At 41.9% G+C, this 25,347-nt stretch overlaps 1 protein-coding gene across 5 annotated transcripts in view; it reads left to right on the top strand.

Annotated features, from left to right (window-relative positions):
- Positions 1-4,465: 4,465 nt before the first annotated feature.
- The window catches only part of aplp2 (amyloid beta (A4) precursor-like protein 2), a 139,699-nt gene continuing 118,817 nt past the window's right edge, over positions 4,466-25,347 (top strand). For all 5 annotated transcript variants that reach the window (XM_073029601.1, XM_073029604.1, XM_073029602.1 and 2 more), the window contains exon 1: positions 4,466-4,624. In XM_073029601.1, coding sequence (XP_072885702.1) covers positions 4,544-4,624 — 81 coding nt within the window. In that variant the 5' untranslated portion in view covers positions 4,466-4,543. The remainder of the gene's footprint in view (positions 4,625-25,347) is intronic.

Genomic DNA, 25,347 nt, shown 5'->3' with positions numbered 1-25,347 from the left:
AGGCTCATAATGCCATTTTAGTGAATTCTGGAAAGGCCTGTGTAGGGTAATGTAATTGGTGGAAATATACATGATTCACTACCGGCAACATTGAGTTGAGTTCAGTTGAGACTGGGCTGATGTGAGAGATAATTACGTGAAGTACTTTTACCGCACTTGGTGTTTAGTGTTTGGAGTACAATAAATGATTTGTAATGAATTTTATTAAACATGAAATGCCTCTGCTGTTTTTATTTGCGAAAACCTACAGTTTCAGCGAATTTTTAGATGGCATTTGAGCTGTGCCTAGCCACACAGTCATGGGTATAGGGAGAGTAGAGCAGTGGGCTAAGCACACATCCCTGAGATGCACCAGTGTTGATTGTCAGCGAGGTGGAGATGTTATTTCTAATCCACATAAATTATGGTAAGGGAATGTAGAACAGTACAGCTCAGGAACAGGCCTTTTGGCCCATGATGTTTTGTTGAATAAATGAAACTTAATAGTTAAATGCTGAACTAAACTAATTCCTTCTATCTCCACAAATATCCATATCCCTTGATTCATTGCACATTCATGTGCCTATCTAACAGCCTCTTGAATACCTCTATTGCATTTTCATTCCAGATACCCACCACTCTCCGTGTAAAAAAAATGCCATGCGCATCATCTTTGAACTTATTCCTCTCACCTTAAATGCATGCCCTCTGATATTAGACGTTTTGACTCTGGGAAAAATATACCAGTTGTCTACTCGACAAGATACCAGTTGCCTCTTATAACCTTATAAATCATGTCTTCCCTCAGACTCCACTGTTCTGGAGGAAACAGCCCAAGTCTATCCTTAAAGCATATGCCCTCTAACCCAGGCAGCATCCTCTTTGGCAGCCTCTCCATAGTCTCCACATTCTTCCTATAATGCGGTGAGCAGAATTGAAAGCAATTCAAAAGGTGCAGCCTAGCCAGAGTTTTATGAAACTGCAACATAACATTACGACTCTTAAATTCAGTACCTCAAATAATGCCATACACCTTTTCTACCACCCTATCAACCTCTGCAGCCATTTTCTGGGAGCTATGGACTTGACCCCAAGATCAACACTTTTAAGATAATTTTCATTTAATCTCACCTCACACTTGGGTGGATTAAATTCCACCTGTCATTTCTCTACCCATATCTGCAAATGATCCCACTGCATGCTTTGGCAATCTTCTACATTATCCACAATATTGTAGGCTAAATGGCCTGTCCCTGTGTTATACTGTTATTGTTCTTACAATTTGTCCATATTTCAATAATATTTCTAATTCAATAATAATTCATGAATTGAGCAGAACAGCAGGCAGCAGCAAAAAGCAAACATTATCTGTGCTAAAAATGACAATTTGGAAACAAAGCAATTGGTCATAGTGGCAGGTGATGGAGTGAGTAAGGACAACAAAGCAGAATCTGCAGCAGGGCATTTAACTGCTGTGTGAGTGGTAAGAAGACGGAATGTCAAAAATATTATGTTGATCATTTTGGAATGAAGAATAAAAAAGAGTATTTTAAATCATAAGAAATTTGTAATGGTGTACAAAAGGACCTGTGTGTGCTGCTTCATGAAATGCATGAATTTAATCTCCAGATATAGCAAACAATCCAGATACAAAGGGAACGTTGGCTTTAACTGCAGGAACATCAGAGAACATGATGAAGTCCTGCAATTCTACAGGTCCTTTGTGAACATCAGTATGCACTCAGTTTTGGTCTTCATGCCTTCAGGTATGCCTACTTTGATTGGAAGTGGTGCGATGTCGTTCAATGGATGCCTAGAATGATAATATTTGCTGTAAGAGTGAAAAGTTTTCTCATTGATACCATTTTATTGATAGAGTTGACTTTTGACTGTAAATCTCAGAAGAGCTCCTTGTGACATTGGCATCTCTGTTCAGGCACACAGTAATTGTCTTTCAATCATTATATCATATACTGAGGATGTAATCACCATCTGCTAAATCTTTCCTCGTGGAGCCGTCACCCTGCCCCACCAAACCAACCCAGAAGTGTTTGTTGGGAAACTTGCTTGTATTTGTTTGACTGCAATTTCTCAAGTGCCATCTGACCAGAACTTATATCTTTCTTCAATAAACCTTATATCTTTCTGCAGTAAAGATCAACATACCATTTGTACTCCATTTGCTGTGTCTGCACTTGGTGTCTAAGGACTTCCAGGTCCCTCTGAACATCAACACTTCTCATCACCATTAAAAAATATACTTATCTGTACTTTCTGTGATGTAAGGCCCCACATTTTCCTCATAGTACTTCTCGTCCACTTACCTATCCTGTGTATACCCCCTTGAATATTTTCAGCATCGTCCTCATAACTGACCATCATCAGTAAAAATCTGGACTCCTCAACTAAGCCGTCAATATAGATTGTGAACAATTAGGGCCCCAGCACTGATCTCTACAGTCCCCTAATAGCTGCTTGCATTGGTTTCACTTTACCATCTCTTGTATTTATAACCTGAAAAACTCTTGAAAGAAATTTATTAAATGTGATTTCCCTTTCATAGATCTTCATTGATTCTGCCAAATCCAATTAAGTGCCTTGGCAGCATCTCCTTAACAATAGATTCCTGCATTTCCTCGTACTGATGTCAGGCAAAGTTATCTGTTGTTCCCTATTTTCTTCACTCTTTCTTTAAATACTATGATTATATCTGAGACCTCTCAATCTGTGAGAAACATTCTGGAATCATCAGCCTCATTGTTCACCGTTTTGTTGAGATTTTTCAGTCTTTCATACCAATTCCTTTGTTGTCCTTCCCAATCCACAGGCTTACTGGTGTTTTTTTGCAACATGATAAGGCTTTAGTTTTGATGAAATACTATCTTTGGTCGCCATAGTTGGGACTCTTTTCCTCTTGGTTGTTTGTGCCTTGTGGTGTGTATATTAATTTGTAAACTGCGCATTATTTTTAAAATGTCAGTCATTACTTGTGTGCTGTTTTACTTTTTAATGTAATTTCCAAATCCATAAGTAGATCACACCTGAAACATATGGGACATAGAAGATTTCAGCACTGTAGAGGCCCTTCGGCCCAGAATGTTGTACTGACCTTTTAAAATACTCTAAAATCATTCTAACCCTTTCCTCCCAAGTAATCCTCCATTTTTCTATTATCCATATACTGTACCTATCTAATAGTCTCCTCGATGTCCCTAATATATCTGTCTCTACCACCACCCCACTCCATGCACCCACCACTCTCTGTGTGAAAAAATGACATCCCCTGTATATTTTCCTGCAATTGCTTTAAAATTATGCCACCTTATATTAGCCATTTCCGTTCTTGGAGAAAGGTCTCTGACCACTTGATCAATGCCTTTTATGACACAAAGGTTGGAGATGTTGTGGATAGTGTGGAGGGCTGTCAGAGGTTACAGTGGGACATTGATAGGATGCAAAACTGGACTGAGAAGTGGCAGATGGAGTTCAACCCAGATAAGTATGAAGTGGTTCATTTTGGTAGGTCAAACATGATGGCAGAATGGTAAGACTCTTGGCAGTGTGGAGGATCAGAGGGATCTTGGGGTCCGAGTCCATAAGACGCTCAAAGCTGCTACGCAGGTTGACTCTGTGGTTAAGAAGGCATATGGTGTATTGGCCTTCATCAATTGTGGAATTGAATTTAGGAGACAAGAGGTAATGTTGCAGCTATATTGGACCCTGGTCAGACTCCACTTGGAGTACTGTGCTCATTTCTAGTCACCTCACTACAGGAAGGATGTGGAAGCCATAGAAAGGGTGCAGAGGAGATTTACAAGGATGTTGCCTGGATTGGGCAGCATGCCTTATGAGAATAGGTTGCGTGAACTCGGCCTTTTCTCCTTGGAGCGACAGAGGATGAGAGGTGACCTGATAGAGATGATAAGATGATGAGAGACATTGATCGTGTAGATAGTCAGAGGCTTTTTCCCAGGGCTGAAATGGTTGCCGCAAGAGGACACAGGTTTAAGGTGCTGGGGAGTAGGTACAGAGGAGGTGTCAGGGGTAATTTTTTTTTACTCAGAGAGTGTTGAGTGCATGGAATGGACTGCCGGCAACAGTGGTGGAGGTGGATATGATAGGGTCTTTTAAGAGGCTTTTAGATAGGTACATGGAGCTTAGTAAAATAGAGGGCTAAAGGTAAGCTTAGTAATTTTTAAGGTAGGGACATGTTCGGCACAACTTTGTGGGCTGAAGGGCCTGTATTGCGCTGTAGGTTTTCTATGGTTCTATGCCTCCTATGATTTCCTATGTGACGTCTCCTCTCATACTCATTCACTCCAAAGAGAAAAGCCCTAGCCTGCTGAACCTATTCTCCAAAAACATGTTCTCTAATCCAAAAAACATCCTGGAAAATTTCCTCTGCACCTTCTCCAAAGATTCTACATCCTTTTCATAATGAGGCGCTTGGTGACTGAAGGAGCGCGACGTTCGTGAGCGAGTACGTCCAGTGCGTCTGTCGGGGACGCGCAGGATTTGCGATCGTCGTTCGGGACCCGCAGAGTTGAGCGGGACGGGATCCGCCATGGCAACTGGAGCTGTGTTTGCTCTTGTCGGTCGCTTACTGCTTTTGGTGGCGGTGCCCGTGGGGGCCGTCTACGTCGAGGTAAGGAGCACCCGTTGGCTGGCGGCCGAGCCCACCCGGACCCGTTATCTTCACGCTGGGGTTTAACACAGAAATCACTGCAGCTCTCTGTCGCCTGCTGCCGGGGTTTGGCGCCGCATCGCCGGGGTCAGACTCACTGGGGCGGGGCTGGGGCTGGTTGGATTAGGTCGGATTCGACTGGGGTCGGGGAAACTGCCCTGGGGAGGGGATGGGTAAGGGAGCTGTGGTGGTAGGAGATGGGGTGGAGCAGGAGGGTCAGAGTGGAATGGGGGGGGGGGGGCGGACAGTGAAAGGGTGGGTTGGGCTAAGGGGAAAACTAGTTGATGAAGAAACGAAATTTCATTGCTATTGAGGGTGAAGGGGATGGCTAGCTGGCCAAAGGAGTTCAGATAAGATTTTACGAATAAACCTTTGGGGAGGGGACGTTTCTGAGATGTGAAGTGGAATTGTGCCTTAATGAGATACCGGTCTTTGAAGGAAGGTGTTGGTCAGGGGTTGTTTGTGTTTGGTGAGTGTGAAGTTCCTGGCAGACTGGGTGGAGTGGGGATGGGTGGGCATGAACATTTGCGTGACAACTGGTGTGGTGCCATCTGGTGGACCCTAAGCCTCTCGAGAAGGTGGTTGTCACTGAACTGTGCAGATATGGGTTAATTGGTCCTTAGGCAGTATTGCTCCTTTCCAAGAATGAAGAAGGGGTTCTTTGGGATTACAAGGAAGACAGAGCTTCATTTTCCTGTTGGTGGTTTAGGCATTAGTATTTTCTAATTCTTAGAATAGGTTTAGGTAATCAGTGCTGAAGTATTTTCCTTTACTCATAGTTTTAGTTTTGTTCCTTGTGATTAAAAACTGCAAGTGTTTGCTAATGTTTTGGACTGTGTATCCTTAATCCACATTTGTGGTAGTCAACACCTATTGATTGCTCATCTTTTTCTTTGCACAGGCGACTTATTAATCAGACACAGTGTTAAATGTCAAGAAATATCTTTTGGCATCATAGAGATCAAATGAAAGACTTGCAAGTAGCCTGCATAAAACCTAAGTATATGAGCGTGCCAGCAATAGACAATAGACAGTAGGTGCAGGAGTAGGCCATTCGGCCCTTCTAGCCAGCACGGCCATTCACTGTGATCATGGCTGATCATACACAATCAGTACCCCATTCCTGCCCTCTCCCCATATCCCTTGACCCTGCTATCTATAAGAGCTCTATCTAACTCTCTCTTGAATGCATCCAGAGACTTGGCCTCCGCTGCCTTCTGGGGCAGAGCATTCCACATATCCACCAATCTATGGGTGAAAAAGTTTTTCCGCATCTCTGTTCTAAATGGCCTACCCCTTATTCTTAAACTGTGGCCTCTAGTTCTGGACTCACCCATCAGCGGGAACATGCTTCCTGCCTCCAGCGTGTCCAACCCCTTAATAATCTTATATGTTTCAATCAGATCCCCTCTCATCCTTCTAGATTCCAGTGTATACAAGCCCAGTTGCTCCAATCTTTCAACATATGACAGTCCCACCATTCCGGGAATTAACCTTGTGAACCTACGCTGCACTCCCTCAATAGCAAGAGTGTCCTTCCTCAAATTTGGAGACCAAAACTGCACACAATACTCCAAGTGGGGTCTCACCAGGGCCCTGTATAGCTGCAGAAGAACCTCTTTACTCCTATACTCAATTCCTCTTGTTATAAAGGCCAGCATGCCATTAGCTTTCTTCACTGTCTGCTGTACCTGCATGCTTGCTTTCATTGACTGATGGATAAGAACACCTAGATCTCTTTGTAGTTCCTCTTTTCCTAACTTGACTCCATTTAGATAGTGATCTGCCTTCCTGTTCTTGCCACCAAAGTGGATAACCTCACATTTAACCACATTAAACTGCATCTGCCATACATTTGCCCACTCACCCAACCTGTCCAAGTCACCCTGCATTCTCATAACATCCTCCTGATATTTCACACTGCTACCCAGCTTTGTGTCATCGGCAAATTTGCTAATGTTACTTTTAATCCCTTCATCTAAATCATTAATGTATATTGTAAACAGCTGCGGTCCCAGCACCGAACCTTGCGGTACCCCACTGGTCACAGCCTGCCATTCCGAAAGGGACCCGTTAATCGCTACTCTTTGTTTCCTGTCAGCCAGCCAATTTTCAGTCCATGTCAGTACTCTGCCCCCAATACCATGTGCCCTAATTTTGCCCACTAATCTCCTATGTGGGACTTTATCAAAAGCTTTCTGGAAGTCCAGGTACACTACATCCACTGGCTCTCCCTTGTCCATTTTCATAGTTACATCCTCAAAAAACTCCAGAAGATTAGTCAAGCATGATTTTATATTACAGTCGTGTGACTATTGCTTTGTTTGCTATTGTGGTGCTGTTTCTGTGGCTTACGTGTTCAGTTTTGCTGTCGTCTGCAAATAAGAGTTGCAAATTCCAATGTATTTTCCTATTTATTTTAATGAAATATATTGTAAGTGGACTATTGGCAGGTAATGGTTGTAAGTTGAAGAACAACAGAGGCAACAGGTGCACATCACCATTTTTGTATTTGCCCTAATGTATTGAGAGTAGAAATAAGTATTTGTGGGGGTTATAAGGACAAGGCATGTAATCTAAAGTCATGCTTGAATTCCTTCAGCACCTTAGTCCAAAGAACTCATGGAAGAAGCAATAGTTAGTGCTTTTGCTTAACAGTTCTGGGATCAATCCTGACTTTCTGTACTGTCTGTGTGGCGTTTCCATGTTCATTTCATGGCTGCATGGGTTTTATCTGGGGGTTTTGGTTATCTCCCTTAATCGCAGGGCAAATCAAGGGCATATTGATAGGCATGTATGAGAATAAGTTGGAGTACAGGGAAGTAAGGAGAGAAAAAGATGGATCGTTCCCTCCAGAGCTGGCATGGACTTGATGGACCAAATAGTCTGAAGTTGTATATTTAAAATAAGAAAAGCATTTCAAATTGAGAAATCATGTTGAGGAAGAATATGTTTTCGATGTCTTTGGAGACTGATGTAAGTAGATGCTCTCAGGTTTTAACCACTTGAATCATTGCACATTGAAGGGGTCATAACTTGGATATTTGTTTAGAAGTAGTTTGGGAGTTTTAGTCCTGTGTGGCTTTTCATTGTCTTAGCTGAAGTGTGCTGATGAACGTGCTTTGGAATTAATTCCGAGTCATTGTTGAGGAAAAATATCATAGTGCAAGATATATTAGATAGAAATAAATTTACAAGGCTGAGGTTGTTGGAATAGGGAGGATAAATATTTACATATACTGTTTGTCTAAATTGCTTCCATGCAGTAGCATGCAACTCATTTCCTCTTGGGTGGCATTTTTTAATGTGCATTGCTGAGAAATGCTTTTAGCTTACCATGTCTGAGTACTAACTTGTCTGATTGTTTAGATAGATAGATAGATAGATAGATACTTTATTAGGAGCAATTCAATTCTGATTCATGGACCTCAGTATCAGTACATGTTGCATGCAGCATTGATTTTCAATAATCAGATCAACATTTGCAGATATGCAATGTCCCCCCCATTGCCTGTTTCAAAAGCATTAAGTTTGGATTCAGTAATTGTGCCACTGTAAAAGTGATGTGCAGAGAAGGGCGAAGAGCATATTTCAAAGAAGATGAAAGGCTGTCTACGCAATTCCTTTCAATCTCTGCCAGGATTTGTGATCTGATTCTCTGAGAATTCATACCGTTGCATAAAGCTTCAAGGCTATTTTTAACATTATTGGAGATTGTTCCTGTTGTTCGCAATTAACTGCACACTGCTGATTTTGGGAAGAATCTTTAAACATTTTATTTGAGAATTCATTCTCTTTGGCAATTATTGATCTTAACATTTTTTTCATGTGACTGGGGAAGCTGCTTGACATTTGGACTGCAGATGGTGACTGAAGCTGCTTTGCAGGGCATTTTGTTTAAACCAATGAGCAGTTTTTCCTATTTGAATCTTGGAAGCTGCTGGGTTTTTGAGCCCAGCAAATTTGAATTTATAGTGTATAGAATGTTCGTTATGTACATGTTTAAATCATATGACATTGCAATAAGAGTAAATGAATGTACATTTGGGAACTTTAGGCTTCATGAAAACTTATTAAAGGTACAATTATTATTTCTGGTTTGATAATGTACAAATATGGAAACAGGGAAAGGAGGTTGTAGTTCATTATATCAATCCAAGAAGCCCGATTCTGAAGAGTGTGCTTAATAAAAACCCAGAAAGCCTCTCAAGCCTCTGCAATATTCAATATCGTGGCTGATCTGATCTTTACTGTCTTTTTCCCAAAGCTGCAGGCTTCACAAACAATAGAAAATCTGCAGATGCTGGAAATCTAAGCAACACACACAAAAAAAGATGTGTAGATTTAAAAGGTGGGGGAAGATTTAAAAGCCTCCCCCCACCTTTTAAATCTACCTCTCGTCTTTTTCTCCAGTCCTGAAGGGTCCGGCCTGAAATTTTGACTATTTACTCTTTTCCATGGATGCTGCCTGGCCTGCTGAGTTCGTCCAGCATTTTGTGTGTGTTGCAACATCTACCTATCTCAGCGTTGACAAGATTCAGCAAGTTTTCAGAGCCGTAAATTCCAGATATTTTTAATCTTGATTGAGAGAGTTTCTCCAAACTCCACTGAATACAAGCTAAGATGCTCAATCATTCTTCATAAAGCACCTCCATTATCTTGGAAATCAACTTTCTCTGAAGTTCCCAGCAAAAGCAGTTCTCCTTAAGTACTGAAATCAAACGTGTAAGCAGTTGGTCAGGTGTTGTCTCACCAAAACTTGTAGTATGACATGATTTTGTCTGTACTTCATCCTACTTGAAATAGCGGCCAAAATTCCATTGCCTTTTTGATTACCTGCTGTACCCTTGGCTAACATTGTTTTATGTGCAGAATCACCCAGATCCCTGTGTATCATGCATTCTGTCATCTTTCTCTTCAATTAAACAATATCCCACTTTTAAATTTTTTCTGATTTAAGTGAATAAACTCACATTTCCTTTCATTTATTTAATCAGTAATGTTTGCTCACTCTACACCTATTTGTTTCCTTTGCAGGCTTTACTTTTCTTACAGCTTGTTTTCCTCTCTTATTATCATCAAATTTGTACACTTAGTCATTTCATCTGACGCATTAACACCAGTCAAAAATTGCAGGGACACTGTTACAGATTGTCAACATGAGGATAACCCATCTATCTCCATCTGTTTTCTGTTGGTTCGTCAACCTATGGCAACCTTTGTTAATATTATTTCTGCCCACCTCACTCCCCCACCTCAAAAATTGCATAATATCCTTCAGTGGCACCTTTGGAAATCTAAATAAAGTCACTGCACTTTGTAATTGGCTGTAAAGGATTTCATCTTGTATTGTTTGGGGTGATGCTGATAAAGCTAAGGTTCTTATCAGAAATCGGCTCTTGACCCAATGTAAATGCTGTTCATTATTATGAGAATTGGTTCTCAAGTTATACTTTAAATCTGCACTCACAGATTGTTGATCCCTCAGTGAAATGGATCCTTTTATCTTTATGTACATCCCTCATAATTGTATACATGTTATTTAGTTATTTCCTCCAAAGAAAGTAATGCCAGCCTCTCCAACCTTGCTTCATTGCTACATTTTTCGAGTCCTGGCAACATCCTCTTAAATTTCCCCTCTGGTGCAATCACATCTTTGCCGCAGTGTAGTGAACACAGTTATTTCGGTATGCAAGCTCTAGTCGAATTGGTGTTGCATCATTGTCATCTTCTAAGGCAGTAATATTGGATTGAGAATGATTTAACTTCTGTGGTTCTGAGATGGCTGGTGAGCTTAGTGTCGAGCCAGCATATTCTGCCACAGGAAGGGCACAAGGTGCTTGACAGAACTGGTTGGTGGTTAATTTGTCACAGAACTTGGAATGTAGATTTTGTCTGAGGAATCTTGTATCAGACAAGCAAACAAATAGGCCTGTTTTTTGGAGCTGAGAAATGTAATTACAGCCTCGAGCCTGGGAAATGATAATTGTTTTACATGCAAGCCTCACTTCTCCCTCTTTAACAGAACTTTAATTCTGTAAATTATCCATTTACAATATTAATGCAGTTTTTCTGTCTCCATTAACACTTGCATTTCCATTCCACTGTGTATTCCTACAGCTGTGATGTCCATTTTCCAGTTGCTACATGTTCTTAAGGTCTTCCCGCCCCCTCCCCCCATCACCATGACAACCTTATCCGTACCTGATCAGAAAGATTTCCTTTTTCCTATCTACTCCACCCTTGCCCTTCTTGCAACTTTAGAATTACATTAATTTTTTCCTGTTGGAAACACATGAGACTTCAGTTACCAGAATTTACACAAAAAACTGATGGAAGAATTTGGCGTCAAGGAGTGTCTGTTTGAGGGGAGAAGCGAGGAAAAGGAATTGAGAATGGTTCAGGTTAGCAGCCTGTGGTTATGGTTGTGATTCTGTCTTCTCACTGGTACATGGCCCCCAAAACCACGTAATTTTTGTTAATCTTAGTTGCATTTACTGATGACCTTCTGAAAGTCAAAATGCATAATAGCTGGTTCTGCTTTGTCTATTCTGCTCATTACATCTTCAAAAACTTCCAATATATTTGTCAAACATGATATCCTTCTAATAAATCCATGTTAACTGCTCAATTCAATTATTATTTTACATTTTAAAACAATTCTAGGAGACTAGAAGACTTGGCCATTATAGATGAAAAACAATATCAGTCCAGTCTTAAACATAGTAAATTCTGCAGATACTAGAAATCCAGAGCAACACATGCAAAATACTGGAAGAATTCAGCAGGTCACGCAGTATCTATGGAAATGAATAAACAGGCCAAGACCTTACATCAGGATTGAAAAGGAAGGGTGAAGATGCCAGAATAAAAATGTGGGAGGAGAGGGGGAGGGCTATCCAGAAGATGATAGATGAAGTCAGGTGGGAAAGGTAAAGGGCTGGAGAAGAAGGAATCTGATAGGAGAGTGGAGTAGTCCATGGGTGAAATAGAAGAAGAAGGGGATCCAGGAGGTTGTGATAGGCAGGTGAGGAAAGGAGCCATGAGGGAATAGAAGAGGAAGGGAGAAAACATACTGGAAGGAGAAATTGATGTTCGTGCCATCAGGTTGGAGGATACCCAGATGGAATATGATGTGTTGTTCCTCTACCTTGAGAGTGGCCCCATCGTCGTAAAAGAGGTGGCCATGGATTGACATGTGTTAGAATGGGAATGAGGATAGAAATTAAAGTGGTTGACCATGGGGAAATTCTACTTTTGACGGATGGAGCGGAGGTGCTTGACGAAGCGGTCTCCCAATTTATGTCAAGTCTTGTCAGTGTAGAGGAGGTCGCAATGGGAGCACCGAATGCAATAGACAACCCCAACAGATTCACAGGTTAAATGTTGCCGCACCTCAGAGAACTGTTTGGGGCCCTGAATGGAGATAAGGTGAATTACACCACAGGTGTAATTAAGAAGGTGCAACATTTCTGTCACTTGATATGTGCCAGGAGGGAGATCAGTGGGAAGGGACAAATGGACAAGGGTATCATGAAGGGAGTGATCCCTGCAGTAGTATATTTGTTTAATGAAAGGATGATTGTGAAGCGGGTTTATGATTGAGAACTATAATGTAACCATTTTACACTGCAGAGTTGATTAATCAGCTAAATTGGTGCAATTTGAATTTATTCCAGCTTATTTGTCAAAATTTGAGGATTGTAGGGTCAATAATGCAATCATTATGTTGTACATGTAGTGATCAGCTGCTCAGAACAACTGAAATATATTGGTTATTCTACTGCAGGAACAATTTAGGATGTGTGTGTTTTACTTTGTAGCTGAAGATGTTGGAGTTCATTTGCCTATGTCGAGAAATGAGGAGCTCATGAACTGAGAACCATGAAGTAGTTTATAATGGGGAGGGGGTCTCTGAGCAGCTGGGAGGTATGTGCAGAGCTAGTTTGCTAAGAAAGAAAAATGTATACAGTCCTATTCACAACTGTGAAAATGGTTTAGATCTTGTGAAGTACTTTTGAAATACAGTGTTTGTATTTTAGGAATTGGACCAGCTTATCTCTGCAAATGATGTTGTGAAATAACTACTTTTCTGAAGAAATATTGGCAAGGACGCTGGGATTAGCTGCGTCAGTCATCTTGGAAATGGGAAGTTTTTGCTTTTCCTGGGCCGTGGTTAATTTCACACACAAAATACAGCACTTCTAATTGTGTGCTTTCTCTCAGAATTGCACTTATGGAACTTGCCTTGTTTGGCTTACTAAATATCGAAAGAGCAGTGCATGTGAAAACATTTGTAAGATGTAATCAGTACATTGACATTTGTTTCTCAATTGGAAATTGATTTGCTTATTTTAGAGTTTTGTCAGCATTTACTTCTATTGATATTTGTACTGTAGATCATGGAATTCATAGTTTATTGGATTTGATATGAGCTGTTCTCAAATTTGTTTTGTTGAATAGTTGAAGTCATGTTTTATTCAATTAGTATTATTTGAATGCATTAATCACAGTCGTCTTTACATTGCTTTGTGGTGTTCTGTGGCAGTTAAAAAGATATCTGGTTGGGGAAGCTCACTAGGTAAGAGTGGCTGATGTTCTTCTGCAGATGCATTACAGTGGATTCTGGTTAACTGGGCCATCTGTTAATCAGGTCAGCTGTTTATTTGGGACAACTCTTAATAAAATCTAAATCATTAAGATATCCAGGACTCCCTTTGTTTATTTAAGACACTATTTGGGGCAGGAGGCTGTTGCCAAACAGATTCCAATAAGCATCAGTCACATGCACTTACATGGCCGTTAGAAACTACACTGTGCTTAGAGCGATCAGTTTTTAAATAGCATCAGTTGCATGTGTTGTGTTCAAAAAGTAATGATTTTTGTCACTGATAGTTGGCAAAAAATAAACAGTAAGACAATTCAGAACTGTTTTCAAGCATTCATGCTTGGAGATGTCAGAAATGGGTGTTAGACATTACGGAGCAAACATTTTTAAAGTAGCATAAGTTGCATGTGCTTGTGTTATGTTATTCATTTGGGCTGATGGATATCCAGAATTTGTCCAGGGGCAGGTCAGTAAATCTCATCTCGATTGCATGATCAGAAACCACCTCGCAAAGTTCTTCATTTTCTCTCAAAGTCAAGTTCTCAGGCCAAGCAGAAGATTCAGAGAAATGGTCCCCACTTGTGTTGAAAGGGAGAACAAATACTGTTCAATTTTGTTCTGCAGTTCTTTCAGGTGGTTTTCAAGAAGACTCAAGACTTTCTGATATCTTTCCTCACTCTCAAGCCAAAGCAGCAGTGGCAACATTTCAAGATTTTCTTTTGCAACATGATTTTTCCAAAGATTGTTTTTTTTAAATCTAAGAATCTTGTCACTTGAAAACAAAAAATTTTCTCCAGGGCCTTGCAACTGGTTCATATGATGAAAAATGTCTGCTAAGTGGTTTTGTTTCTGCAGCCATTCTTCATCTTCAAAGCACTTGCAAAATCTGGCCTTTTTTATTTGAAAATACTCCTGCTCAAAGTTGACCTTTCAGCTCAAACACCCTGTTGAGAACTTTTCCTCTGCTAAGCCACTGGATTTCTGTATGTAGCAGGAGATTGGCGTGCTCTTTGTCCAGGTTTTCACAGTTTTTTAAACTTTCTCAAGTGAACTAGTCTTTGTTGAATCTTTGAGTGTATTTTTTGTTGCATCATAATGGAACTTTTTTCATTCCATCTCCCAAGAGTTTTTGACATTGGCATCTCTCTGAAGAAAGATGCGTGTTGTGACATCAGGATTTTTTTATTCCACAGGGAAACAAAACCTCTCATGGAGCCAGCCATTGATAAGGCACCATCAGTTTCTCCAAGTCAGATCTTTTGTTTACAGATATGAAGACAAAGCATTAAATATATCTTTGCCTTTTCTTGTTTTGGGCAGCTCTTTGCAACAGAAAAAGTTTTCTTTAATTTCCCCAAGTCTTACAAATACTCTAACATGACATTTATTGGTGAAATCTGTTGACTCATCAACCTGGATAGAGAAGCTATTGTTTTTCACTTTATCACACAAAATTTCTTTAGCATCATGTGACATGTCATCAATACGTCGATTTATCGTACTGCTTGGAAGTGAAACCTTTTTGATTTGTCGTACTGCATTTTGCCTACGATAACTTTACATGCTGGCATTATCAGCTTCTCACCAACTGTGACTTTACCTTTTCTGGGTAATAAGTTCTGCTACTAAATAACTTGCTTCCTGAATTTGTTTACTGACTGTGACTTTATTAACATAAGCTTTACTCTTTGTTTTGAGATTCCAATAGCTGTTTAAAATAATCAGCACTTTTACGTGTCATATGTTGGCTGTGATTTGCAGTTAAGTGTCTTTAATTTTACTGCATTTGTAAGTAGTTTGCCACAGACTAGGCATAATGGAATAGAAACATAGAAAACCTACAGCACAATACAGGCCCTTCGGCCCACAAAGCTGTGCTGAACATGTACTTACTTTAGAAATTGCCTAGGGTTACCCATAGCCCTCTATTTTACTAAGCTTCACGTACCTATCCAGGAGCCTCTTAAAAGCCCCTATTGTATCCGCCTCCACCACAGTCGCCGGCAGCCCATTCCACGCACTCACCACTCTCTGCGAAAAAAAAAATCCCTGACATCCCTCCTGTACCTACTTCCAAGCACCTTAAAGCTGTGCCTCTTGTGTTAGCCATTTCAGCCCTGGGGAAAAAGCCTCTGACTATCCACACAATCAATGCCTCTCATCATCTTATACACCTCTATCAGGTCACCTCTCATCCTCCGTCACTCCAAGGAGAAAAGGCCAAGTTCACTCAACCTATTCTCATAAGGCATGCTCCCCAATCCAGGCAACATCCTTGTAAATCTCCTCTGCACCCTTTCTATAGTTTCCACATCCTTCCTGTAGTGAGGTGACCAGAACTGAGCACAGTACTCCTAGTGGGGTCTGACCAGGGTCTGAAGTAGCTGAAACATTACCTCTCGGCTCCTAAATTCAATTACACAGTTGATAAAGGCCAATACACCATACACCTTCTTAACCACACAGTGAACCTGTGTGTCCTATGAGTGTCCTATGGACTTGGACCCCAAGATCCCTCTGATCATCCACACTGCCAAGAGTCTTACCATTCATACTGACATCATATTTGACCTACCAAAATGAACCACTTCACACTTATCTGGGTTGAACTCCATCTGCCACTTCTCAGTCCGGTTTTGCATCCTATCAATGTCCTGCTGGAACCTCCGACAGCCGTCCACACTATCCACAACACCCCCAAACTTTGTGTCATCAGAAAATTTACTAACCCATCACTCCACTTCCTCGTCCAGGTCATTTATAAAAATCAGGAGGAGTAGGGGTCCCAGAACAGATCCCTGAGGCACACCACTGGTGACCGACCGCCATGCAGAATATGAGTGGTCTATAGACACTCTGCCTTCTGTGGCCGAACCAGTTCTGGATCCACAAAGCAATGTCCCCTTGGATCCCATGCCTCCTTACTTTCTCAGTAAGCCTTGCATTGGGTACCTTATCAAATGCCTTGCTGAAATCCATATACACTACATCTTTTTTAGATTATGAGGACACTCAGTCCTCGTTTATTGTCATTTAGAAATGCATGCATGCACTAAGAAATGATACAATGTTCTTCCAGAGTGATATCACAAAAAAAGACAAGCCAAAGACTCACACTGACAAAACCACGTAATTATAACATACAGTTACAGCAGTGCAAAGCAATACCATAATTTGATAAAAGCAGACCATGGGCACAGTTTTAAAAAAAAAAGTCAAGTCCCGATCGACTCCAATATCAGGCAGCAAAAAGGGAGAAACTCTCCCTGCCATAAACTTCCAGGCACTGACACCTGATGCCTTGGAAGCACCCGACCACAGCAGACTCTGAGCCCGTCCGAAAACTCTGAGCCTCCGACCAGCCCCTCCGATACAGCCTCCCGAGCGCCATCCTCTGCCGAGCGCCTTCGACATCGTCCCGGCCGCCGAAACAAGCAAAGCCGAGGTCTCGGAGGCCTTCTCCGGAGATTCCGGACCGCACAGTAGCAGCGGCAGCGAAGTGGGCGCTTCAGAAGTTTCTCCAGACGTTCCTCCATGCTCTCACGTCTGTCTCTATCAAATCAGGATTGCGCATGGATCCCTACTTAACAAGTAACAGATATCACTCTCCAGAGAGGCAGCGCGCGCTGCTTCGCGCCGCCATCTCCTCCTCCTCCTCCCTCATCTACTGTTTTTCCTTCATCAATGTGTTTAGTCACATCCTCAAAAAATCCAATCAGGTTCGTAAGGCACGACCTGCCTTTGACAAAGCCATGCTGACTATTCCTAATCATATTATGCCTCTCAAAATGTTCATAAATCCTGCCTCTCAGGATATTTTCCATCAACTTACCAACCACTGTAGTAAGACTCACTGGTCTATAATTTCCTGCGTTATCTCTACTCCCTTTCTTGAATAAGGGAACAACATCTGCAACCCTCCAATCCTCCGGAACCTCTCCCATCCCCATTGAGGATGTAAAGATCATCACCAGAGGCTCAGCAATCTCCTCCCTCGCCTCCCACAGTAGCCTGGGGTACATCTCATCCGGTTCCGGCGACTTATCCAACTTGATGCTTTCCAAAAGCTCCAGCACATCCTCTTTCTTACTGTCTATATGCTCAAGCTTTTCAGTTTGCTGTAAGTCATCTCTACAATCGCCAAGATCCTTTTCCACAGTAAATACTGAAGCAAAGTATTCATTAAGTACCTCCGCTATCTCCTCCGGTTCCAGAATAGGACAGCTTGGATCACCAGTCCATGCAAAACCCATTGATAAGTAGCTGTCATTGTGAAGACGGATTTTGTTTTGTGTCCGTTGTTGCACTAGTGCAGTGAAATGACTCAGAAGATTGTAATTCTTCATCATTAACCTTATCAGAATTGTCCCTGTGCCTAGGTCTAGAATCCTCCTCTTCCATCGCACACCTCTTCAAAAATCACCACATTGGACTGTCAGTCACGTCTGTAAAACACAGGGGTTAATAAAATACCCCTGTGTATCTTACATCAGGAGAGGCTGATGCCATAGCCCAAGTTGAACGAGTCTATTCAATGCTTGGATCCTCACCAGCCTACTGTCCTCCCCACCAGACTCATCCAAATAAATACGGTCCTACTGTTTACTGCCTTACTGGGCTGAGATTAGCAATCTAATGAGATTGCTAACGGAGCTGTTCAGTCACTGCCCACTACTGTGAACACTAACATTGTGCATTGCGTGAAGTTCCAAAAACATTTATTTTTTTAATCCTAATCTCTCGTGGAAACCCAAGTGACCTCTCGCGGAACCCTGGTTGAGAAACCCTGCTGTAGTAGTATTGGTAGTGTAAAAATTTGTTCTGTATTTCATTTAAATGCATAATTTGTCTCTCAGTTAAACGGTCATTTGCCTTTTTAAAAACTTTTCCATGAAACTTTGGCTAATTGGGGCAGCCGTTTAATTGGGCCAAAATGTATTGGTCCCGATGTGTCCCAATTAACTGGAATTCCTTGCCTTGTACCATCTTGAATTTCTGCTGTGCTTAGACTAGAAGACAAGAGCAGAATGTGGCCATTCAGCCCATTAAGTCTCATCTGCCCATCAATCATGGCTGAATATTTTTCTTAGAAGCGCTCTACTGCCTTCTCTGTATAACCTTTAACCCCATTACTAATCAAGTACCTATCAATCTCTGAAATACATCAGATGTCTGGCCTACATAGACATGGTAATAAATTCCACATATTCACTACCCTCTGGTGGAATAATTCCTTTTCATCTCAGTTTTAAGGGGATGTCCCTTTATTCTGTCTAAATCTACATTTGATTCCAGATCAAGAGTCTCAACCCGAAATGTTGACTGTCTATTTACTTCCATTATGCCATCTGACCTACTGAGTTCCTCCAGTTCCTTTTTTATTGTTCCAGATTGCAGCATTTGCTGTCTCTTGTGTCTTATTTTGATCTTATGCTCTCTTATGAATGGAAACATCCTCTCCATATACACTCCATCCAGGTCTTTCATGGGTTGGTTTGAAAAGCATTTGGGAGAGCTGGCCAAAATATGAGACATGGGTACATGAACAGGCACTTGGTCCATTATGTCTGTGCTAGGCATGATGCCGTTTTAAATTGCAAATTTGCCTGAACATGGACTCTATTTCTCCATTCACTGTTTGTTCATGTGCCTGTATAAATGCCTGTAAAACAATGCTATCATATCTGCTTCCACAATCTCCCTTGGCAACACAGTCCAGCCACCTGTGCAAACAAAAAACATACCTCGTAAATCTTTTAAAATGGCTCCCTCTCACCTTAAACCCAGGCCGCAAGTGTTTTAATCACAACAAGTGAAAATCTGCAGAAGCTGGAAATCAAGCAAGGCCACAAAATGCTGGAGGAACTCAGCAGACCAGGCAGCATCTATGGAAAAGAGTACTGTTGGCATTTTGGGCTGAGAGCCTTCATCAGGATTGGGGAAAAAAAGATGAGAAGTTAGAGCAAGAAGGTGGGGAGAGGGGAGGAAGAAACACAAGGTGATGGGCGAAACCAGGAGGGGGAGGGGTGAAGTAAAGAGTTGGGAATTTGAGTGGTGAAAGCTACAGGGCTGGAAAAGGAAGAATCTAATAGGAGAGGACAGAAGACCATGGAAGGAAAAAAAAGGGGAGGGCACCAGAGGGAGGTGATCGGTAGGTAAGGAGATAAAGTGAGAAAGGGAAATGGGAATGGTGAAGGATTGGTGTGGGGTATTACTGGAAGTTCAAGAAATTCATGTTTATGGTATAAGTTTGGAGGCTACCCAGATGGAATATAAGGTGTTGCTCCTCCAATCTGACTGTCCTATCGAGACGGTAGAGAAGGCCGTGGACTGGCATGTCGGAATGCGAATGGAAAGTAAAATTAAAATGGATGGCCACTGTGCGAACCTGCTTTTTCAGATGGATGGAGCTTAGGTGCCTGGCGAAACGATCTTGCAATTTATGTCGGGTCTCACCAATTAAAATGGGATGAGGCTTTTCATTCCTGAATGAAGTAGATGTCCTCCTCCTTCAAAGAAAGGGGCTTTCCTTCCTCCACCATCAATGCTGCCCTCAAAAGCTTCTCTTCCATTTCACGCACGTCTGCTCTTACCCCATCCTTCTGCCACCCTACCAAGGATAGGGTTCCTCTTGTCCTCGCCTACCACCCCACCAGAGTCCAGCACATAATTCTCCAGAGCTTTCTCCATCTCTAATGGGATCCCACCACCAAGCACATCTTTTCCTCTGCCCCCCCCCCCACTTTCTGCTTTCTGCAGTGATTGTTCCCTACACGACTCCCTTGTCCATTTATCCCTCGTCATTGATCTCCCTCCTAGCACTTATCCTTGTAAGTGGAGCAAGTGCTACACCTGCCTCTCTACATCACCTCCCTCACTACCATTGAGGGTCCAAACAGTCCTTTCAGGTAAGGCTACACTTCACCTGTGTTTCTTTTGGTGTCATCTGTTGTATCTGGTGCTCCCAGTTTGGCCTCCTGTATATCGGTGAGACCTGAAGTAGATTGGGAGACCACTTCGCTGAACTCCTACATTCCGTCCGCCAGAAAAAAGCGGGATCTTCCAGTGGCCACCCATTTCAATTCCACTTCCCATTCCCATTACGAGATGTCCGTCATGGCCTCCTGTACTGTCGCAATGAGGCCACACTCAGGTTAGAGGAGCAACACCTTATATTCCTTCTGGGTAGCCTCCAACCTGATGGTATGAACATTGATTTCTTGAACTTCTGAAAATGCCCCCACATTCACTATTCCCCACTCCCATTTCCCTCTCTCACCTTATCTCCTTAACAGCCCATCACCTCCCTCTGGTGCTCCTCCCCTTCCCTTTCTTCCATGGCCTTCCGTCCTCTCCTATCAGATTCCCCCTTCGCCACCCCTTTATCACTTCCATCAATCAACTTTCCAGCTCTTTACTTCACCCCTTCCCCTCCCGGTTTCACCTATTACCTTGTGTTTCTTCCTCCCCTCCCACCACCTTTTAACTCTGACTCCTCATCTTTTTTGCTCCAGTCCTCATGAATGGTATTGGCCCGAAATGTCTGCTGTATTCTTATCCACAGATGCTGCCTGGCCTGCTGAATTCCTCCAGCATTTTGTGTGTGTTGCCCTAAGTATTTGGCATTTTCACCCCGAGGGAAGGGGGAGGAAGACGATCTATCCCGTCCAGGCCTGTCAGTTTGTTTTATCTGCTCGTGATATTGCAGAGAAAATAATCCAAGTTTCTCCAGCCTCCCTTGCAGTTTATACTCTCCAATCCAGGCAACATCCTGGTGAACCTCTTATGCACCCTCTCTAAAGCTTCCACATTCTTCATATACTGTGACCAAAGCTACACACAGTCCACCAAATGTAGCTGACAAAAGCTTATTTTGCATCTGTAACATGATTTTTTTTTTGCTTTTTATACTTCATACCCTGACTGATGAAAGGAAGTATGTCATAGACCTCGTTTTCCCTTTTGTCCTGGAGTGGTCCTATACTCTTCCTAGTTACTTTCGTAAATAAAATGCTTTGGAATATTTCTTGGTCCTATTCATAAAGACATTTCATGGCCCATTTTGCCCTCCTCAAAGTTCAAAGTCCATTTATTAACAAAGTATTTATGTAGTATACAACCCTGAGATTCACTTTCTCTAGACAGCCACAAAACAAAGAAAACCATGGAGCCCATTCAAAGAAAAATATCAAACCCCCCCCAACATGCAAAAAGCAAACAAATTGTGCAAACACCAACAAGAAAGAACGAGTGAAAACACAGAATATAAAACCACAAAATCAAAAGATTCCAATTGAATTACAGTCTAATCCACAAACCACAGACCCAGAACTTCAAAACCATCAAGGGAGAGAGAGACCATTCAAATGCAGGGGCCCTTCCTCGAGAGCAGAGTGAGAAGGAGAGAGCGAGAGAGACCATCACATGCAGATAACTTCCTCTGGCAACAGTGAGTGAGAGGCTGGTAGATGGTGCTAAGTACTTGCTTGCCTCTATTTCAGTCTTCCTCAACAGTTTAATCGGCAAGATCTGCGAGAAATGGAGTCAATGATGCCCTTGCGCTCCATCTCTAAGGTTCTTGACCTTGAGGCCTTTCACCTTGTGGAACCCTGTTGGAGACAGCAAAGCACTAGATCGCTCAATTAGCCCAGAAATACACCATCAAACTGTAGATCACAGGCTTCAATAGTATCAAAACCACATTTAAAAGAAAAAGAAAACATAAAAGAAGTGAAAGAAACAGTTTCATGGATCACCTGGAAGATGTTCCCTGAGGTAGCGCTGTTCGCTGGCACCATCTTGACCAGAGATTCCTGTTTAATTTCTGCTTTCCTATTTATTTTGTAATTCTTGGCATTTTCAGCTTCTGAACCTTGGACAGGCTTCTTTTCCTTTTCTGTATTTTCAACATTTTTCATCATCTAGCATTCCTCAACCCTTCCGTCCTTGTCTGTCTTGCTCTAGGGAACTTAAAAATCTGATTTGTCCAGAATAACAAGCCTTAAGTGTTGCGAGTTTACTTACATTTGTTATTGCTCAATGGGTTTTATGCTGGTTATTTGTTTTGAAACTAACAACTCAGGTGCTAATTTCATCCTATGAAGTATTTCAAATTCTAGACCACATTTGCTTTTGTTGATGTTGTAATACTTCAAATTTTGATAGGATTCTTTTTGATAACATTACAACTTCTCAATGGTTCTGGAGATTGCCCTTGTCAAAGAAATTGTAGAAAGCTCTAAACCATTAATCCTAAGCTAGTATAATTTATAGAAGTGAAAATGTTTGGTGAAAACATCCAGTGAAGGTCTGGATAATCTGTAACACCGACAGCAAAATACAAGTTACCATCCAAAGGTTTAGCATTATAATTGCATTATGTGCTGCAAAAGGCAGGGGTGTTATATTGGAGAGAATAGATGAAGGGTAAGCATGGAGGTAGAAGATCAGATTTAATAGCATTTACTCCTGAGTGTGATGATGAACTGGGATGAAGCGTCTGCCCAACCTATCACAAAACCAAACCAACTTACTGCTGTCTTGGGAAAGTATCCAGTATAATCAAAGACCCCTCTCTTTTCTCCCCTTCCATCAATCAGGAGATGAAAAAGCTTGACAATGTGCACCACCAGGTTCAAGAACAACTTCAGATTCTTGAACAGACCTCCTATACAATAAAGATGAACAGTGATGCCTTAATCTACGTGTCATGCCTTTGCACATTATCTAATTGTACTGTATTTTCTCTGTAACTGTAACATGATGTTCTGTATTCTGCTATTGGTTTTTCACTGGCTTGAATGATGGAATGTTTGAAATGATGTATTGGGATGGGATGTTACACAAACTAAAGCAAAAAATAAAGGTGTCCACAACAACCAATAATCATTGACAATGCCACGATCCTAGGAAGTACTGAGGTACAGAGGGAGCATGTGTGTGTATGTATATATGTGTGTATGTGCGTATGTATACATGTCTATGTGTGAATGTGTATGTATGTGTGCGTTTACATGTATGTATGCGTATGTATATATATATATGTGCGTATGTATATGTATGTGTGTGTATATATGTACAGACACAGCAGCAACACAGGTAGAGAATGTGGTTGAAAAGACATGGAAGATACTGGTCTTCATTAGCCTGGACATAGATGATGAGAGTAGAGAGGTTATGCTATAACTCCATAAAATATGAGACTACCACTAACTGGCCTAACTGGATTACTCTATTTATTCAATTTACTATGAGACTCTGCATGATTCCTGTTCAGTACAAGGTGTTGCATTTTAGGAAGATTAATTTGGCTAGGAATTGTGCAGTATGGAGCAGGCGATTTCTTGGGTTAATAGTAACTTTGGTTAATTAACAAGAGCAAATAAAAAGAAGTGGGGTTTGAGTGGAGTAGCCATTACTGGAGCAGCCATTGCGTGGGTGGACAGTGTTAAAATGGTCGGGCTTTGGTACAGCAGCCTTGGGCGAGAATAGGCACAGGCTAGTAGTTAGGTTTGAGAAGTTGGAAGCAGAACAAGTGTAGGCAGGATGGTAGTTCAGGCAGTTGAGTACTCCTGTGAGACGTAGATACCAAACAGTCTTTCTGGTAGCTATATCTGCAAAAGTGCAGTCAACTTCAGCTCTTTACTGATAAGGTCAAGGAACTGGAGCTGGATGCACTTGGGACCATCCAGGAGGCTGAAAGCTTCATAGATGAATCTCTTACTTAGGTAGTCATATCCAGAGTGCAGGATTCAGATAGTAGATGGGTAACCAGTAGATGGGATGCAGTCAATGTGGCCATTCCTCTCAGCAACAAGATTACCTCTTAGGTCATTCCCCCAGCAGTATCCAATCAGGGCACAGCAGCAGCCAGGCCAGTGGCACTGTGACCAGCTGAGGCTCAGCAGGGAAGTGTAAAGTTAGGCAGAGCACTAGTAATAGGAGACTCGATAATTAGGGGGATGGACAGGAGATTCAGTGGCCACGGAAGAAAAGCCAGTATTGCCTCCTAGCTGCTTGGGTCCAGGATGTCTCAGAGTGGCTGCAAAGTATTCTCAAGAGGGAGGGTGAGGACGTGGTGCACATTGGCACCAATGACATAGGTTGGAGGGGGGGAGGTCCTGTATAGTGAGTGTAGGGAGTTGGGAAAAAGGCTGAAGAAAAGTAGCTCCAATGTAGTAATATCTGGATTACTTCCAGTGTCACGTGCTAGTCAGAGCAGGAATAGGATGATGGTACAGATGAATGAGTGGCTAGGGAAGTGATGCAGGGGTCAGGGCTTCAGAATTCTGTATCACTGAGATTTCTCCTGGGGAAGATGTGACCTGTACAAAAAAGGATAGGTTACACCTGAACCCAAGGAGGACCCTCTTTCCTACAGTCAAGTTTGCTTGAGCTGTTGGGAAGGGTTTAAACTAAGTTGGCAGGGGGATGGGAACCAGAGTGATAGGACTGAGAATGGAGTGGTTGGTAAACACTTTGATGATATGTATAGTGAGGCTGAGGATGGACAAGCAGATGATAGGGCAAAATTGCAGTCAGTAGGATGAGATGAACTGCAACATGGTAAAAATCAAAAAGGGTGATGAATACAGCATGGAAATTATATTTGAATATGCGCAGTAAATGGAACGAGATAGATGATCTTGTAGTGCAGTTACAGATTGGCAGGTATGACATTGTGGGCGTCACTGAGTCATGGCTGAAAGAAGATCATAGTTGGGAGCTGAACATCCAAGGATACACCTTGTATGGAAAGGACAGGCAGAAGGGTGGGGTGGCTCTAATGGTTAAAACATTGAATTCAAATTGAGTTTGGATTGCAAGATGTAGAATCCTTTTGGGTAGAGTTAAGAAACCACAAGGGTAAAAGACCGTGTTGGGAGTTAAATACAGGCTTCAGAACAGTAGCCAGGATGTGGGATATGAGTTTCAATGGAAGTAGAAAAGGCATGTAACAAGGCAATGTTACGATAGTCGTGGGGATTTCAAAATACAGGTTGATTGGGAATATCAGATTGATGCTGGATCCCAAGAGAGGGAATTTGTTGAATGCTATGGGCTTTTTAGAGCTGCT

Source organism: Hemitrygon akajei, chromosome 26 (genome assembly GCF_048418815.1).
Source record: "Hemitrygon akajei chromosome 26, sHemAka1.3, whole genome shotgun sequence".
NCBI lineage: Eukaryota > Metazoa > Chordata > Chondrichthyes > Myliobatiformes > Dasyatidae > Hemitrygon > Hemitrygon akajei.
Note: the sequence above shows the minus strand (reverse complement) of the source record. Positions and strands in the feature narration are given on the sequence as shown.